Genomic DNA, 20,731 nt, shown 5'->3' on the forward strand with positions numbered 1-20,731 from the left:
TGGCACTTCGTCCAGGCAGATGAATTTTTCACTACATCCGTCAAATTCAGACCTGTAATAAAATATAAAATAAATGTTGTGCTTTTACACCTTCACTTACACTTAAACTCACTCAAACACCTACACACGGGCTCTCTCTCACGCTCCCAAGACTCGCACCCGCACACGTACCCGCATATCCACACACGCACACACACACATCCACACACGCACCTTCATACTCACCCACGCACGCGCTCACACTCACCTACACACCCACACACGCATACACACGCACAAATACGCATCCGCGCCCCACACTCCCATCTTACCCACATACATACACAACACACTACAAAACACACACGCACCCGCTCACTCTGACACACGCTCACACGCACATACACACATCCACACACGCACCTTCATACTCACCCACGCACGCGCTCACACTCACCTACACACCCACACACGCATACACACGCACAAATACGCATCCGCGCGCCACACTCCCATCTTACCCACATACATACACAACACACTACAAAACACACACGCACCCGCTCACTCTGACACACGCTCACACGCACATACACATACTATCATACACCTTGATATAATAATAGGTATTTACCTGCAGTATAATTTATCCAATATGCCGTTCCTTGTTCCAATCTTATATAATTGCTCAGAAGTGATTTCTAGTACTACTCCAAGAATATTACGTAGATCAGCTTTTATTTATTTATTTATAAGGCATGTCAACAAAATGAATACAAGCTTCCTTAAATAACTAACATTTAGGTCCATATTCAGTATTCATGTCAATTAAAGACATGCACAACATTATTTTTTAAAACACAACGCAACATTAGTCAAGACTTAACAACTAGAAAAGTTAATTTACAATTAATTATTACATGAGAGAATGAAAATTTCAAGAAAAATTAGACAATGTCAGAAAAAATTTAATTTACACACAAAAAAAAAAAATGTCCAAAAAATATAAAATGTCCAAATTCACATGTCAATAAATTGCAATTATAATTACAATAGATACTTAAAAAAAATACGTTATTACTCAATAGTTACATACATCAATTAAAGAAATGTCAAATGTCAAAAAAAATAAAATAATAATAAGTATACAATTATTTATAAATTAAAAATGCAATGAATATTTAATAATTTAGCAACATAAAATTTTCTTCCTAAAGGTTGTGGAGCGATCATGAAAAATGTCTAAATCATATACTTTATGCCAGATGTTATATGAATTGATCATTCTTATTATAGGAGCATTCTTGCCGACATTAGTTTTATGCCTGGGAATATTGAAGAAAGGCTTCTGCCTTATCCTAGTATTGGGCCTGGGTACTACTAGTCCTATGGTTTGTAACAGTTCCTGGCAAGGGGTGGAACCTGTGACAAGATCTCTCAGGAATACCAGATCAAGCATGCGTCTACGATCTGATAATTTATCAATTTTAAAAACTGAAAGTCTGCCATTGTATTGCAATTTATTGTTGATCTGCGGGGTTACATATGCCAAGTGTCTCGTAAAAGATCTCTGAATCGATTCGATACGTTGGGAATGGACTTCATAACAGGGGTTCCAAACAATACTCCCGAATTCTAATATGCTGCGTACGAAGTTATTATACAATAGAATTCTAGTGTCAGTGCGCCTAAAGTCCTTTGAGTTACGCTTGACAAACCCTAACATCTTCGATGCTTTCTTTATCATGTCGTCAAAATGTGGCACAAAAGTTAGTTTGGAGTCAATTAGTATTCCTAAGTCGTGAATTTCCGGTGTTTGTGCAATTGAGCAATTGTCTATGTGGTAGCAAGTTGGCAAAACTTTCTTTTTCTTTGAGAATTTGATGTGGCGACATTTGGAGGCATTTAATTCCATTTTGTTGTCAAGACACCACTGGTGGATACGGTCAAGATCTAATTGAATTAAAAAGGAATCGGATGAAGATTTAATAACTCTTGAAATCTTCATATCATCAGCGAACAAAGAACACCGGCAGTGGTGTATACAAGATGCAATATCGTTGATGAACAATAAAAACAATATTGGTCCTAAATGCGAACCTTGAGGAACGCCAGAAGTTGCAAAATATTTTAGAGATTCATGTCCGTTTACCACTACGGTTTGTTCTCTTCCGCCAAGGTAAGAAACGAACCAGTCGAGTAGCCTGCCCCGAATGCCATATTGTTTTTTCAACTTGCAACACAGTAACGCATGATCAACCAAATCAAACGCACTCGCAAAATCGGTATAAACAGAGTCGACTTCGTTCTTATTGTCAATAGCCTCGAAAATGGGTGTCAAATATTCGACTAGGTTGGTAATCACTGATTTTTTCTTTTGGAACCCATGTTGGTAGTCATTGATTAAATTTTTACAATGGTTTGTCAGAAAATCGCAGACCAGAGACTCGAAGATCTTAGCAAATGAAGACAAGATAGCTACAGGCCTATAATTTTTAACGTTTGCCTTTATCTACGTCTGGGATTGGTACGATGACACTATCTCCAACTTTCAATGGCGGATGTGACTGATCACTTATCTTTTTCATTCGTTTCGCCTGTTTTGCCAAATTATAGTGCGCATTTTGTCTGGCGGTCAGTATCAATGATTCCTTGTTATCAAGGATTTTTTCTTGGTCAACGTTGTTCTTCCCTTCATTTCTTTCTTTTTCTACTTTACTCCTTTCATTTTCATCTTTTTCTGCTTGGTTTTCTTCATTTTCATCTTTTTCTGCTTGATTTTCTTCATTTTCATATTCTTCTGGTTCGTGTTCTTCATTATTGTTTTCGTTTTCATTTTGCTCTTGCTCACTTAGGTTGTCTCTATCTTCAAAATTATGACGCATCTCTTTGATTGCTTTTTCCAAGTCCTCCTCATTATTTAGTTTTGTAAGTAATTCAAATGGCAGATTCGATGTTGTCAACCCCTTGCTTGATACGGAGATTGCTTTATTCCTGAGTGCAATGCTCTATTTTTCATGAATTGAACGAACCTCAAGCCATCTGACCATTTAGTTGTTTTGTTATCCTGCATCCAGGAAGCCAGCATCTTTTCCACGTCTTGATTCGCCCTTTCCACCGAACCTTGGCTCTGGCTGTGACGCGGCTTTCCATTTACAAGTTTCAGTTCAGGCCAATAAGATGCTAACTCTTTTATTACCGAATTCACGAATTCCCTTCCATTATCGGAATGAAGAATACATGGGGCTCCAAAAGTTAAAAAAATATCCATCAAATGATACGCCACTTTCGTGGCTCTTTTTGTGGTAAGAGCTCTTAGAATCACAAACTTGGTGAGGTGGTCCTGATACACCATGATGAATTTATGTTCCGATCATCTTGAGACTGCATGTCTATGAGGTCGACTTGGCATCGACTATTCATTTCAGTGTGCAAGATTGGCTTTGAAACCAACCCTCTCCTTTTTTTGCTTTTATTTCTTTGACACACTTCACACATGGAAAGAAAAATATTTATCATTTCTTTTGTGATGTTGGCATATTTCTTTGATGTTTCATTTTTGAGTCTGTCACGGCCTCCATGACCAATCGAAATATGAGCAGCATCAATAATATCGTAGATTTCTTCAGCGGGTACGTAATATTTCATTGGCTCGGTATTCGTAACTAATTTCTTGATACCACATACTTCAATGACATTAAAGCGTTTTAGTCTATTATATTGTACTGGTGTCTTTTTTGCCGCGAATTTTGCCTCTTCCACTTCAGTTAGAAACTTTTCAAATTCTTCTTTCACCATCACATTGTAGTGACTATTTTTCATATCTTCTATAGTACGAAGTCTCAATAAAAAGCGTTCATTCTTTTCATTTCCACTCATTTTGTTTATATTTTTATATCACAAGTCTAAAATTCACTGATCAAATTTAAGAGTCTGATTCTTTTGCTAAAATAAAATAACTTTTATTACACCTACATCAAAATCTCAAAAAAAAAGAAGCCATTGTTTAATTTTGATGTAGATGTATAAAAAGTTATTTTATTTTAGGAACAGAATCAGATCCTCAAGTTTGATTGATGAATTTTGGACCACCCTTTAAGATAAAGGGTGGTTCAAAACTCATCTAACATTAAAGCGTTTTAGTCTATTATATTGTACTGGTGTCTTTTTTGCCGCGAATTTTGCCTCTTCCACTTCAGTTAGAAACTTTTCAAATTCTTCTTTCACCATCACATTGTAGTGACTATTTTTCATATCTTCTATAGTACGAAGTCTCAATAAAAAGCGTTCATTCTTTTCATTTCCACTCATTTTGTTTATATTTTTATATCACAAGTCTAAAATTCACTGATCAAATTTAAGAGTCTGATTCTTTTGCTAAAATAAAATAACTTTTATTACACCTACATCAAAATCTCAAAAAAAAAAGAAGCCATTGTTTAATTTTGATGTAGATGTATAAAAAGTTATTTTATTTTAGGAACAGAATCAGATCCTCAAGTTTGATTGATGAATTTTGGACCACCCTTTAAGATAAAGGGTGGTTCAAAACTCATCTAACATTAAAGCGTTTTAGTCTATTATATTGTACTGGTGTCTTTTTGCCGCGAATTTTGCCTCTTCCACTTCAGTTAGAAACTTTTCAAATTCTTCTTTCACCATCACATTGTAGTGACTATTTTTCATATCTTCTATAGTACGAAGTCTCAATAAAAAGCGTTCATTCTTTTCATTTCCACTCATTTTGTTTATATTTTTATATCACAAGTCTAAAATTCACTGATCAAATTTAAGAGTCTGATTCTTTTGCTAAAATAAAATAACTTTTATTACACCTACATCAAAATCTCAAAAAAAAAGAAGCCATTGTTTAATTTTGATGTAGATGTATAAAAAGTTATTTTATTTTAGGAACAGAATCAGATCCTCAAGTTTGATTGATGAATTTTGGACCACCCTTTAAGATAAAGGGTGGTTCAAAACTCATCTACAGTATCCATGTGAATGGCTAAGGCTACTTAAACGCATTTTCTCTGATGTCAGGGGAAACACGTTTAAGTAGCCATAGTCATTCTCCTGATGTGGACCTGGGCGATACGAAGCGGTATTTTCATACATTTCACAAAAAAACATTTAAGCTTACATTTATCAGAACATACAGGTCCCATTTTTTTAGCTTCAAAAATTTTTTTTAGATTTTGATAAAGAAGTATATGCTTTACCGGAGTATTGTGCGATAGCTCACTGCGGACGCGCGTGTTGTTCTCCGCTCAACTTGTTTTTGTATCTCAGTGCCTACGGACGACGCGATATAAACAAAACATCGGAAACGTAAGAAGGGTATCTCCTGGTAACAGGAGACCCTTTTATTCATTATGTCCTCAAACCCAACGTACTTAAGCAACTCAATGTCACAAACATCCACATCGTCAAACTTACCTACAATGTCCCAGAAAACATCAAGCTATGCAAATGTAACTTCTTCAATGTGCTATCCCAAAAAAGACCAAGCTGTAATATTAGATGCGATTGAGGGAATACCTCTAAGGGATTACATCATGAGCTTATCTTCCGTTACACCTGCTGCGTCTATTAGATTTGTGTCACGAATTTCCAACGCTCGAGTTTGTATTTATCTCGACACCAAGAAAACAGCCGATAACCTAATTGAAGATAAGAAAACAATTAATGTAAAAAACCATATCTTAGCTATAAAACCCTTGGTGACCAAGAATAAAAGAATTGTTTTGTCAAACGTATGTCCCGTTATACCGAATTGTGTGTTACAAAACAAATTTGAAGAATTTGATATTAAATTAATGTCCGAAATATCTGTTATGAAAATTGGTGCCACTGAACCAGGTTTCTCACATATATTGAGCTTCCGAAGACAGCTGTTTATCAGCCCAGAAGACGAAGTTAAACTGCCCGAGTCCTTCCAAGTTACTTTTGAAGACACTAATTATTGGATATATGTGTCAACGGACGCTTTAAAGTGCTTCACCTGCAACAAGATGGGTCATTTAGCCAAAAATTGCACCAAAATTTCTTCCAATATGCAACCCCTAGATATGGAAACCGAAACTGAAAATTATGAAAGTAGAAATCCCGAGAATCTTCTTTTTAGTCCTCCTGTTGTCACATCTCCTATGCCAGAATTAACTCAACTCTCTTCAAATGCTCAACCACCTAACATAAGAAGTGCTAATCAAGAAAGTAGTATCCGTGGCGATCTTTCATTTAGTACTAAGTTTATTACACCACAAGTTCCTGAATCATTTCAGCTCCCGGAAGAAAACCTGAAAGGAATAAAACGAATCCATTCTCCATCAACAAGCGAAATATCTACATTACAAAATAAGAAAAAAGATAATAAAGACGAAGAGAGTGATTATATGGAAGGAGAAACTGATGAATCTAGTTGCAGTAATATTTCAACAGATAAAGAAAAAAAGAAAAGTAAGAAGAAGTTAAAAAGATCCGATTCTAAGAATGAAGAAGATGTTTGGAGAAGTATTGGAAACGATTTTGATGAAATAAAGAAAGACAGTGAGTTTCCTAGTAACCTAGACCAATTCATTAGTTTATTAGACAATTCAAGAGGTAAACAAAATGTTAAAGATCTAGTTCTTTCGTATACTGATAACATAAAAGATCTCATTTATATGTGCAACACATTACACTGTAAAATTAATAAAAGTTTAAAAAATAGATGCTCTAGACTTACAAAAAAACTACATCAAATGTTAGGTAATTCATAGATTATTAAAAAAAAATCAGTTGATACGCTTTTTATTCTTTCTATAAATTTAAAATGAATAATATGGACATTTTACAGTGGAATGTTAACGGCTACTATAGACGATTGGAAAATATACAATTACTTAAAAAAAGATTACTTCCAACTTACATTTGCTTACAAGAGACGAATTTCACAGGAGATCATTGTTCTAATATCAAAGAATACGATTCATTTTACAAAAATAGGGTTACAGGTAACAGGGCTAGTGGTGGAGTCGCAATATTTGTTAAAACTTACACAATTCCAGAAAAAATTAATTTAGTTACAAACCTGGAAGCAGTAGCTATTAAAGTTAAATTGCCTTTCCCTATAACAATATGTAATATATACCTCCCAAATAGTAGAATTCTCAATTTACAAGAATTAAATGATTTACTTGAACAGCTTCCTATTCCTTACATTATAGTAGGCGATTTTAATAGCCACCATTTTTACTGGGGTTCTGAAAAATGTGACTATAGAGGTAAATTAATAGCTGATTGGATTGATGAACATACAGATATGTTAATTTTAAACAACGGCCAACCCACTCATTTTGATTGCAATACTGGTCGCACAAGTAATATAGACTTATCGCTGGCTTCACAAAATATAGTGCCATATTTTGAATGGAATGCTTTGGACGATTTATATGACAGCGACCATTTCCCAATAAGTATTAAAAGTCAAACGACAGTTGATGAATTATCATCTCAAAATATAAAATTTCCATTAAAGTGGAAATTTGATAAAGGTGACTGGGATATGTTTCGTAATGAAATTGATCAAAAGATTAACAATTAAGTATCTCCAAATGGGTTAAGTGAATTTTCTATTAATGAAATTGTTGACAAATTTAACAAATTAGTATACGAAGCAGCAATAAAGGCCATTCCCACAACATCTGGAATATTTAATAAAAAATACTTACCTTGGTGGACAGAAGACTGTAAAATAGCCGTGAAAGAAGCTAAGAAAGCAGTTAGACTTTACAAAAAACATTCCAATAAAGATCAAATTTCAGTTAAATACCAAATAGATTATAAGAAAAAGAGAGCAAAAAGCAGAAGAATTCTTAAGGAACACAGAAAAAAGTATTGGGAAGATTGGGTGTCATCTATTAACTACAGTGCGCCTCTAGCAGATATGTGGAAAAAGATAAACTGTCTTAATAATAGAACCAGAAGAAATAATGGCATATCTTTAGAGAAAGATGATGAATCTTATACATGTAATCCTATCGAAGTCTCTAATATTTTAGCTCGTACTTTTGCCAATAATTCTAACTCGAATAATTATTGCGATGAATTTAGAAATTTAATAAAAAATAATCAATTACAAAATTACAGTTTTGATACATTAGATAATTCTAATTCGATTAATAGTGAAATTTACATGCATGAACTTTTGCTAGTTCTATCAGAAGTAGGAAATTCTAGTCCAGGGCCCGATAATTTACCGAATATTATAATTTAAAACCTACCAAATAGTGGTCTTAATTACTTGCTTTGCATATATAACTTTATATGGAAACAGCAAGTATTCCCGGATATTTGGAAGGAGGCCATAGTTATTCCAATATTAAAACCAGGAAAAATACAATCTTTACCTTCAAGTTATAGACCAATATCGTTAACATGTAATTTATGCAAAATATTAGAAAAAATCATAAGCAAAAGACTTAAGTGGTATCTAGAAGGCATTAATTACCTCTCTCCTAATCAATTTGGTTTTCGGCAGCATCGATCAACCATGGATCATTTAATAAATATAGAAACAGAGGTGCTCGACAATTTTGCAAATGAAAATTATGTAATTATTGTAGCTTTAGATATTGAAAAAGCATATGAAATGGTTTGGAAACCCAGAGTGCTAAAAATACTTCAGGACATAGGTATTAAGGGAAACGTTTTAGGCTTTATTAAAAATTTTCTTTCAAACCGATTTATTAGAGTGCGAATTAATGATATCCTTTCTGACAAAATGTTTATAGAAAATGGCGTTCCTCAAGGCTCCGTGCTTAGTGTAATTTTGTTTTTGTTAACAATAAATAATGTTCTTTCACATATTATTAAACCTGTAAAAGGGTTTCTATTTGCTGATGATTTAACTTTAACTTGCAGTGGTAGAACTTTAAAACCAACTTTAAAATTGTTACAAAATACATTAGATAATCTTTACGAGTGGTCAAATAAGTCAGGATTTAAATTTTCAAAAACCTAAACTGAATTTATGATACTTACCAGAAAAAGAGCTAAAATTAAGAATGCACAGTTAAATTTAAACGGACATAATATAAACGAAGCTAAAAACTTAAAGATATTGGGGCTCATTTTTGATAAAAAGATGTCGTGGATAGATCATATCAATAAACTAAAATCTGAGTGCTATAAGAGGTTAAATATATTAAAAGTATTATCTTCTACTAAATGGGGTGCTGACAGTAGGTGCTTATTAAATTCTTATCGTGCTTTAATTAGACAGAAACTTGATTATGGATCGATTTTATATGATTCTGCAAAAAAACGCACACTTAATTCTCTGGACCCAATACAAAATCAAGCACTTAGACTTTGTATAGGTGCTTTTAGGACTAGCCCAATAATGAGCATCTTGGCAGAAGCTAATGAAGCACCATTAGAGTACAGAAGGAGGGAGTTAGTTTTATCGTATGGCTTTAAATTTACATCTCGGACTGATAGCCCTTTTAAAATTTACTCCCAGTCACTAGCTGTTGATTCCGAATATTTACAACAACCTAAATTATCCCAACCAATACGTATTCGAGCCGCTAAATATATAAAAGATTTAAATATTATTTCACCTCCAATTTTTACTGAACGTTTATCACCTTTTTGCCCGTGGCATAATTATGAGATTCCAGTAAGTTTTGAATTAGTAAACAATGAAGAAATAGCATCTAAAGATTTATTTCATGAATTTATGAATACCTTTTCTGATTACGAAAAGATATATACTTATGGCTTCACCATAAATAGTCAACCAAGCTGTTCTGTTTTAATAAAAAACAAAAAATATATATACAAACTTTTGGACATTTTTTCAGTTTTTAGTTCGGATGCAATGGGTTTGATTAAAACTTTTCAAATCATTTCTGAAAGTTCCTCTCAACAAAAATATATTATTTTTACCACATCAAAATCATGTTTAACTGCTATTTTAAACCTTAAAAACAAGGATCCTATCATCATGGATTTAAAATTTAGGATTATAAGCCTTTTGCAAAATAATTACAATTTTAAAATTATATGGATTCCAAAGTATCTAAAAGTAGAATTAAATTTATATTATAACACAACTAATGAAATAAATATTGAATGTACAAATAAAGTTACATATTCAGACATAAAGAAATATATAAAGTACAAAATTAAAATCAATTGGGACATTAATTGGAAATCAGGCAATGTCTCTAAATTATTTTCTATTAGAAATTCTATATTTGATAAAGTTCCTGCCCACTTTTCGTGTAGAAATGATCAAGTAGTTATAACCAGATTGCGAATTGGACATACAAACATCACCCATATTCACAATATTACTAAGACTGAAAAAAGCAAATGCAAATGTGGATGTTTTCTTTCTGTTTTTCACCTCCTTGTTGAATGTTTATCCTATAATGTTGAAAGAAGCTATTGTAAATTACCTACCGATCTAAAAGAATGTTTAAATGATGAAAATGGATGTATTAAAACTCTACAATTTTTGAAAATGATAAATTTATACAAATGTATTTAAGTCTTCTGTAATGTATTCTTTGTTGTGGTCGCTAATGACCCTGATGTTAAAGCGACCTTAAATAAATAAATAAAAAAAAAATATATGCTTTACCACTATTTTTTAAAAACTTTGTGCGATTTTTTTTCCATAGTTCTGGGTTAGCTCTCCTTTTGCGGTTATTGCTGCTGCACTGAAAACCAGAAGTAACGCAGGGAGATTGTGCATCGACGCTTGATACCTGGATATCGACGTTAACTGGCTGCGAATCTACGATGAGCAACTGACTATCGACGCTGGTGGGTTGGATATCGACATTGGCTGACTGAGCATCTACGTTAAGTTAGTAAGTATCGAGGACGCTGGGTGATTGAATGTCGTTATTGGATTGTTGGAGATCGAAAAAGGTTGCACTATTATTGACTTCACAAAGTTTGTTAATCATGTCGTGTGGTTGTTTGCCAGACGTGAGTGCTTCTCTATCAATGTTGTCTGAAAAAGAAAATAATTACAATTGTAATATTTTAGTACCTACATTTTTTAACGAAATTAGGGGGCAAAAAAGCCATCACCTGCTGGAAATTTTGATGATCTACTGAACGTTGTTGCTTACCTAATCGCGATGACTGTTTAAAAAGAGCTCCAGAAGTCGCAGGTTTTGGCGAAAAATTATCTGAATCTGACTCAATTGAAGAGTTATGTTGGTAGTCGGGATCTTTCGCTGTCTTCTGATGAAAAATCATCGTCTTTTTGACCCAGGCTGCTGCTAGAATCACTCTCTGAACTTGTTTGAGAATCTTTATCAGAGTCTGAGCTACTTTCTTCGATAACTAGATTTGGTTTCTTCAAATTGTCCAACTCAGTTTCAATGTCATCATCAAAAGAGAAGTTAATATCAAGGCCTATCTGACTATCTGGTATAGAATCAGTATCAAACGAATCGTCATGTAAGTTAGTAGGTTCAGAGCCAATAATCACAGAAGAATCATGATTCAGCAAGTGCTGATCACTTGGTAAATTGTGATTTTGAATATGAGAGTCTTCTTCTCATTTTTCCTTTTCAGGTAAAATCATGTTTAAAATCCTGCTACTGCGGCTCATCCTGAAAGTAAAAATGAATACAATGCTCGAGTGGACGTGTGAGTATAATAATAAGTAATCTCATAAATCTCTAAGTATCATGTTATAAAGTTGAGGGAATAATTTCAAGTAAGTCACAGTGGTGTAAGTACTAATATATAAAATTTACAATATTCAAGCTTAGTTATTGCTTTTTATTTCATAAGCTAAATAAAACCCTAAATAAACCTTTTTAAAAATTACATAATAATATATTAACTATATCTTTCACTATAATTTCGATGAATTTTATTCATTTTACTCTTAAATTGACAAGATTAAATAATAGGGCCCCAAGGGCTAATGATTGCTATTAGTACTCAAAAATATTAAGTATAATAATAATTGGTCGCGTAGGTTTGAACGAAGCAAATATGAATACTATAAATAATCAAAATTTAAGAATAAAATTAAAATATATTACTAAGCTTTTTAGCTTAAAAATAAGTCGGGACAATTACTCTAATGTTTTATGCAAAAGAGAAGTTTCGCAGAAACAACTCTTTGGCTTATCACGAAATAATCATATCAAGCATGTTTTAATTGCTAAACAGCCATATTTCAAAACCTGGCACTTTGTCAAAAAAAATTACTTACTTGCATTTGTTATATGCAAAACGGACGTATTCCAAAATGTGGCTCTGTCGCACATAAAACTAATTACAACACCAGTTACTTTTCGCGATGTGGCCTTTTCGCATAGTGAAGACGTGCGCTCGCGCTGACGTTTGGGTCGCAACTAAAATATGGCCGTTTCGCGCCAAACTTCTGCGTCAAAGTTCGAAAATGCCAAAAGGGCGCTTATGTAAATAAGCAATTCAGAGGCCAAATTTGACAGGTGTCTTCGTGAAATATAAAAAAAGGCCTATTTCGGGAACATTTTTCAATTAAAAACGTTTTCAGACTTTTTTGATTTGTGGCGCTTTAGTTTATAAGCAGCGATATAAGTGCACCATTGTGAGGTTGTTTACATTATGCATTCCTTAATCTCAAGTAAGTCCAATCATAGGGTCCAATATAGTTAAAAATGCGAATAAAAATTAAAATAAATGACAGATTTCGGAAAAAACCTACCTTTCCATAAATTCTATTAGCAAACTAAATTGTTCGGGACTCGCACGAAGTCTAGACTCCATAGCACAGTCGTTTAACTAACTTTTTTGTAATAAAACACTTCAATAACTTTCAACAACACTTCTGAGTTTTGAATAATATTCTAAGCGCGCGTTTGCTTTTGACAGTGACAGCTACTGACTCTTTGACAGTTGACATTTGATACACACTATTCCATAGACTAATTATAGAGTGTTTCGGGTAACGCTGCGGAATGGGCGTTCAGCGTTCCATGTGTCACATGTCTACCAATTTCAACACGCTAACGTCAAGTCCTTAGCGTGAGCGGAAAACGCTTCCACTGAAAACGCTTGGATTTTGTCTAGGCCCGCTGTATGCACGAGATACACGGAAGCGTGTACATAGGCAGCGGAAACGTTGACCCACGTAGTCAAATAAATAAATCCGTGCACGTCCACGAGTGCGCCGCGGTGAGTTGGCGCCTTAATCCACATGCCACAATAACAGCTTCATCCATATTATGCTGAATAAATTTATTATTAACCACCGAGTGTGATTTTAAAAGTTTAAATAGTCTTACTCTCCTGATTACCCTCTCAACATGAATACGCAGGCTGGCTACTGCCTTACTTTTTATTGCTTCCTGTTTGGTCATTTTGTTACCGTTTGACAAAATAGGTGGGCGAAGAAGTGCAATGTGCTTTCTGCTCAACAAAGTTTCTATATGTTTATTTATTTATTTTATTTATTTATTTAAATCAGGCATCTTGGCCCATATTATGTATACCTTATAGACTAACTAACATACATAACATATAAACTAAAGCTAACACCATATTATGTATACCTTATAGACTAACTAACATACATAACATATAAACTAAAGCTAACACTAAACACGTATTGTCTGCGACGTGGGGCGCGACGTGTTCGGAAGTCGTCCTCGGAACCTCCTGTAGACGACTCCAATCGGCCAGAATTCCTCCTTCTCCAAGGTCGGTAGATGATGCGTCGGGACCCTCACCACAAAGGAGCTAAAATTGACTTTGTGGCGGGACTCCAAACGCTCAACCCTCAAGACGAAGTGGGTCTTACTCCTGATGTAGTCCACGACCTGCTCGACCGTCGTGGACCAGTGCAGCCTGGACACGTACAGCGGCGTCGCGGGAGTCTCACGCCGCAACAGCTGCTCGGGTCTTTCGGGTGCGGTGCCGCGATGGTTGCGGACGACGGGTTTCTTCTTCTTCCTCTCCACTCTTATAAACCCGTCATCATCGCACTTTCGGTCCTTTTTGGAGAGAGGACACTCTTCTGCGGGGGCCTTCTTTTTCCCTTTGTTTTTTTAACGCGGGGGAGAAGGCGGGGGGCAAGCGGCGACACTTGCGTAGTTCGGCCTCGGCTCCGTTGCAGGCGGGGAGCGAACGGCGGGGGCAGCGGCGGTGGCGGCGATGACGTGCTCGTGCATTCACCCGTCTGAAAGTGCTGACGGGCTGAACGTGACCGCTTGCGCACCACGACGGCGAGTTACGAACGCGGCATCAGGTGACCTACATATTGAATTACCACTCTGTAATTGTGATAATTCATTACGTAGATCGCTGATCGTAGACTCTGATGCCTGCAGTCTACCTCGAACTTCGGCCAACTCTTCTTTCAGGAACCTGATGTCCTTTAAGAGGGTGACGACGTCGACGTGGTCCAGCGTCACGGGGGGCAGCTTGTGCAGTTTTTTCGCCACAAAAGCCGGCACCTCATCCGGATCCGTCTGCTTCAGCAAGGATATTATATCCTGCACGCTTCTTTCAGTTCCATCCCTCCGTCGCGATGGCATATTCGCGCTTTGACCGAGCGTCTCGTACAGCAACTGCTTTCCTTGGGCAATCTCCTCGCTGGTGAACAAGGACTTGCAGATCTGCAGTATACTGATCTCGTCTATTGTGTCGATGGCGTGCTGGATGAACGCCAGCAACTCATTCGCCACGAGCGCCATGGTGACGTGCAGCGGCAATCAGCCGCGCGATTCGCGAAAATATTAATTGATAATTAATATTAGCTGCGTGTGCATAACGTGGAGCGTGACCGTACTCTAGCTCGACACATTACACAATTTAAACCCCCTGTCTGCCAAAAGTGTACAGTTTTCAGGTAGGACTTCCAAAAAACCGCTCTTCTCTACTACTTTTGCATCAGAAATACGACCACCAAATCCAATAGATACAAAGTTAATAAAACCATCTGGAGTTGTGGCTATTAAGTACTTTAGAGTGTTTGCATTCTTGTATTGAGACCATATAAGGGACTGTTGTATTGAATTTGATGGTTTTTCTATTTCTATCTCGAAACAATCTATAATGCAAAACACATTTGAATATTCTTTACTGGTTGTAAAAGATGACGGTAAATGTCTTTTAATGTCCTGTATTTGTGGACAATAAATAAATTGTTGAAAAAACTGTGATAAAATACACAATGTTTTAAAAAATATTCTCCATAATATTGTTGATAACGATACCTGAAACATATAGGCTATTTGATAAAAAGGTATGTTATTTTTAATTTTATACAAGGTTATAATGGTATCTAAAGACATTACTTTAAGTTGTGATTCAAAAAACATTATCAACCAATAATAATTTTCCGGTACACCTATATAAATATGTGTTTTTTTTTTCAATTAATCCGAGCATAAAGCTTTTCCCATGCAGTTCTTTCTCTTCATAAATTTCAGACGTGACTTCTGAAAAGTCAGCGGAGGTAGTACTGCTCTGTGTAGATGGTATTGCCTCTATGCGTTCTACATCAAACAGATCTACATTTTCTTTTTCTGTTTTTTTTTTTTTTTATGTATGTGTAGTGAACAGTAAGTTGCCCGGTCTGCAGTCTGCAGTCAAATAACTCAGTGTTTACCCCATCTCCTGTAGATATGTAACCTACTATATTATAAAATATATTATCTTAGCAGGTGACTCTGGATATCCATGGAGAAATTGGCTTCTAACACCAATCGTTGACACACAACCTGGCAATGCAGAAGATACTTACACAATTATTATGCATTGCCTAACAAGAAACACAGTTGAGAGGCCCGTTGGCGGAGTCGGTTGTCACATAGAGTACTACATTACAATCACCATGTTGTGGCTAAGATTGTTAATGCATGTGCTGTATTACACAACATCACCAACTAGCACAGGCTTCCTGTACCTGAATTACCTTCCAATGATATTCAGACAGCTTAAATGAAGGGTTGGTATCAATTATCAGGTTAAGCTTAGATAATAGATGCTTATATACTAATAAGAAACTATTAATAAAATAGTATCACATTTCACTTTTTTATAGTCTCTATCAACTTGGCCATGAGTTCATAATGCATCTTAGCAAATTCTGCATTTAAGTGAGCAGTTTCTGCATTTATTCGGGAGGCCTCTGCTATTATCATTGCAGCATTGGCTAATTTTTTCCCCTGCTGCGACACGCCTAGACTCTAGTTACACGACCCAAGCAGGTTCCACTTTTGTCCTGTAACATGACAATTAATTTATGTTAAATGTTACAACTATTTCTGCCACAAATTACTAAATAATTACAATATCAGGCACTTTTCCTTTGAGAAGATTGCAATTATATATTGATAAAAATTAAAATAGGACAACATAGAGTTTTTAACTATGAATTTATTTAAAAATTTGGTCAACCATAGATCGATAATCAGCCCCTTACAATAATACTGAAAAAGTCTTACACTTACTTGACTTATTGGAGTTTTTATTAATCTTTGAGTCCTGGAACGGTGAACGCTTCAGAGGCCTGGAGGTAGCGGGGCTTGCCGGTGATGACCGTAGCTGTCTACGTGCGTGCCGCAAACACAGTGGCTAGGCGGAACGTTTTTCGTTCCAGAAATGATCCTGTGTTTTTGGATGGTAGTGCCTGCAGCCAAGCTCCCGACTCCCACCTCTCCGTCGAGCCCGTTCTGCGACGCTGGTAGACGTGATTAAAAGTTTATTACGCACCAGTTCGTAGACGGGCCTGTCCCAGATAGGCTTGCCAGGCCATAAAATGCAAAGGCCGGACTGCGCACTATATAAGGCCGGACATTTTAGCCTAAAAGCCGGACATGTTTTTTTTATTGCCAAACATAATGTTTTTACAGCTGGGCTGTTGAAAAAAGTATTTATACGTGGTGAAAAGTGAGGATATTCGATATTTATTAAAAGATGGACATAATATTTATAATAAAAAAACTCGTTTACGAATTTGAAATGTTTATTAAGTTACACTATTACAGTTTTACTTACAAATGGATCATCAGTCTTTTGTAGATAATTAAATATTATTAAAACTAAAAAACAAATGAATATAGCTCTCTTTTGGCATTCTTAATACTATAAACTAAAAAATATAATAAAACAAATAAAAATAATCATTCTTCTGGAAAGTAACAAAAAGATAATATTAATTTTACGGCTAGGTAAGAATTTACTTTATAGTAGGTATTTATAGAACAATTTAAAATCTTTAAAAAATAACAAAATCTAGTTATATTTGGCACTTGCACCTACTTTGTCAAGAATTTCGTTTTCCTTAGAAATCATATCGTAAAATTCTTTACATGTTAATTTTAAATTGCATAACAAGAACATCATCTTAGCAATTGTATCTGTTTGTAGTCTACTGCGTTCCTTTGTCCACTGGGCGTTTATTAAAGAGAAAACTCTTTCAACGTTGGCATTGTGGCCTGGTATTGCAAAATAATATTCTGCCAACTTAAGCAGTTCCGAATAAAATTCTTCATTATTAAATGATTTAAAATACGAGGTCCACTTCTGATGTGCCAACAGCTTTTTAAAGTCAGAGTCATCTTCGTGTTGCTTTAAAAATTTTATGAAGTTTTGCCACTGATCAAAAAATTTATTGTCATTTAACTGTACATTTTTTCTAGACAAAGTGTCTATCGTTTTTGCCCCTTGTTCCTAGCTTGGAATATTAGCTAAAGTCATCCACTGAAAGTGTTTTAGGTCAGTACAAAATTCACTGGTCCAGGAATTCAGGTAATCTTTGGCAATATTGTACATTCTTCTCATGTTTTGTTTAAAATCTTCTACCTCATCCCGACGAGCCTCCGATAAACGCCGTAAAATTTCGGTCACTTTCATGGGGCAAAAATTTTGTTCCAATCTTTCGTTTATATTTTCCACTACTTGCGAACACTGATCAATTACTTCATTGACAGAAATATCAGCAGTTTCAGTGTGTTTGATTCGGCTTTGGTATATAGACATGAAAGAATGTAAGAGCCATAAATAACACTCAGAGAAGTCATTTTCGAAAAACATTTGCAATGTTCTGGCCGGATAACTCAGTGAAAGAAAGTATGACTTTAATGGCTCGTACATTTGCAAGATTCTCTCTATGGCGGGATAAAGAGATAGCCAGCGGGTTTTTGAATGGCTAAGCATACGTTTAAAATCAATTTCCAATTCTGAACAAACTTTTTTTAAAGCTTCAGTACGAACTGTGAAGCTGGCAAAATGGTTGTGCATTTGCATCACTATGCTGTCTACACAGATTGGTAAAGATTCGATTGCGTGATGTACGGAATTGCTGAAGATATGTGCAATACATCCAACACCGACCATATCATCGTTTTGAGTAGCTGATTTGAGTCTACTGTAGACGCTGTTGGTCCCACTTCTCTCTCTACCGCCAAAGTTAGTATTGGTGTTGTCCGCTGAAAAAGCTATTAATTTATCCAATAAGTTTTTGTCCGTCAAAATGGTGTGTATGTAAGTGGATATTGTTTCAGCAGTCTCGTTCGGTAAGGCCTGTAGCTCCAGTAATTTAACTTGAATTCCTCCCTTTTCAGGGTTGAAATATTGTATAAGCACAGGAAATAGCTTAATAGCACCATGGTTGCTACTATCTGTGGAGACGCTCAAGTATCTGATTTTTGACACTTCTTTTAACATATTTTCTTGGGCAAATGGGCCTAAAACATTTTTTAGGATAGCTTCAGCTTTTGAGCGGGAACAGGTTACATCTTTTGCGATTTTCGAATCTGGATATATACTCTTGCAAAGTGGAGCTGTGCAATCTAGAGAGTTAAATGATTCGTGATGTTTAACGGTATGATAAACCAGAGTAGCTTCTGTGGCCCGAACGCTCCGTTGAAGATTTAAGTTCGCATTGGATTCCATGAAAATATCAATTCTTGATGTAGATGCCGTACTACGAATCTTCATTTTGTGTTTTTCGGTATTTAAATGCTTTTCTAAGTCAGCTTTGCCCTTATTAGCAATGGAAATTATTTGATCACAAATTACACATTTTGCGTCCCATGGCTCTTTGCCAGATTTGAACATCTTGTATTGACTTTTTAAACTGTCAGAAAATATACATTTTCTTTTCGACATGACTAATAGAGAGATCTGAAAGAAAGATGTTGTACTTGTATTTGAGGTTTGTCAATAACACATTAATGCTACAAATAGGAAAATATAAAACTAACTCACCAAAAATACGGTCGCCGCTAACTGAAATACTTAATTGTACGTGAACACACGCCAAGCACGCGCAAACGCCACGCGTTCCTAGGGCAGACTAACGGGCGCGAACCTGTCTGCGGAGGACGGTGCGAGCAGCGGGGCGGGGTAACCACGCTCACGCACGCCACGCGTGACGCGCGGCGCGGCGCGAATCGCGGGCCGGAAGATAGTTTGCTCTCCGCTCGCCCTTGTCCGTTCGGGTCGGGCGCTCGTCCGCCCATCGTCGTACGAATCGCCACTCTGACAAAAAGCCTGACAAAAGCCGGACAGGCCAAACACGTACATATTTGGCCGGACGCGACTGCAAAAAGCCTAACATGTCCGGCTAAAGCCGGACACCTGGCAAGCCTAGTCCCAGAGCCTCTATGAAGATGTATTTTTGGGGACCTCGCTGCCGGCACTAGTGATATTCCAGGCGTCCTTGGCCTCGTCCGCAAAGGGAATGTCTAATGGGCAAGATGAGGGCCCTAAAATTTTGGCTATTATTTGACGATTTGCGTGAACTGAGGACAAGAACGCCGGTAATGCTACGTAAAAAGTTTTCCGTATTCTCAGGCCACCGAACTTTATTGGTAGCGTGACTTGAGTCCAGGAACCTTCATCGATGTTGAAAATTGTGGAGAGCGTATGGTTTAGGGTGTCATCTAAGCTATGGAGAAGTTGTGGGAACTTCCAGAGCTGACAATACCGCAAAACATATGGGGAACGAATAAACAATGCCGAATCAAAGTAAATGCCATGTGACTGTTAATTTGCAGAAGACGGTTCAAACTTTCACTAAAATTTTGTATTTTTTCATTAATATAGTCCGGAAACGAATCAGCTAGAATAGGTGAACCCAAGAGAAAAAGTGAACTCTTCTCAGTCACCGATAATTCTGGGGAGACGGCCTTAAAACTGGATATTATTTCGTCTCTATTCTCGCAATCATCAGGGACGAAGAGCTCACACTCCCTACGTTCAGATTTAGACCTATAATTTTGAATTCGCGAATCAGGGTCTGAAAATCCGAAAGAACTGTAGATGCGTCACTGGCGAGAGTCCCGACATCTAGATACCACACGTTGAATTTGGAATTTAGGAGTTCGATGGCCGGGATAAAAATTGCTGGATCTAGAGGGTCGCCCTGTTGACAGCCAACTTCAAATTGAATTAAATGGTTCCGGTAAATAAGTTTAGTGGGTTCTCGGTAGCACTGTAGCATGGAAGCCAAAATGGTGGGGGCTTTAGTTTTTATCTGTGTCAACATGGCGACCCTCTCTACAGAATTAAAAGCGTTTTTAACATCCACTTTTGAGTATACAGTGTTTTTTGATTTTTTTGAGTTCGAAAAGAGTGAACGGCTGCCTCACAGCCACCTTTGCAGGCAAAAGTAAGTTATTTGGGTTGGAAGTATGATGATAGCGAGTTCATGGATCTGCAGGCTATCTTTGCAGTGAAGCGCCGGTATGTTGAGCCGACCGCGATCGGACGAATAGCACCATCCCTCTTCCTC

General features: G+C 36.3%; 2 protein-coding genes across 2 annotated transcripts; both read right to left on the reverse strand.

The window, feature by feature from the left end:
• Window positions 1–2,938: 2,938 nt before the first annotated feature.
• LOC121730756 (KRAB-A domain-containing protein 2-like) lies at window positions 2,939–3,929 on the reverse strand. The gene is given in 2 exon segments (XM_042119923.1): window positions 2,939–3,351; window positions 3,354–3,929. Coding segments are annotated over 2 exon segments (918 nt in total). The 5' UTR covers window positions 3,859–3,929.
• A 13,735-nt stretch (window positions 3,930–17,664) lies between these two features.
• LOC121730765 lies at window positions 17,665–19,300 on the reverse strand. Its single transcript, XM_042119936.1, has 2 exons — window positions 19,204–19,300; window positions 17,665–19,119 (listed from the first exon to the last, which is right to left on the reverse strand). Exon 2 carries the CDS (start codon window positions 19,102–19,104, stop codon window positions 17,665–17,667), a length of 1,440 nt encoding a protein of 479 aa, XP_041975870.1. The 5' UTR covers window positions 19,105–19,119; window positions 19,204–19,300.
• Window positions 19,301–20,731: the final 1,431 nt, after the last annotated feature.

Source organism: Aricia agestis, chromosome 1, assembly GCF_905147365.1.
Source record: "Aricia agestis chromosome 1, ilAriAges1.1, whole genome shotgun sequence".
In the NCBI taxonomy this organism is placed as follows: Eukaryota; Metazoa; Arthropoda; class Insecta; order Lepidoptera; family Lycaenidae; genus Aricia; species Aricia agestis.

Coding starts and splice junctions, on each gene's coding strand:
- LOC121730765 (XM_042119936.1), bottom strand. CDS start 19,104: ATGTCGAAAAGAAAATGTATATTTTCTGACAGTTTAAAAAGTCAATAC.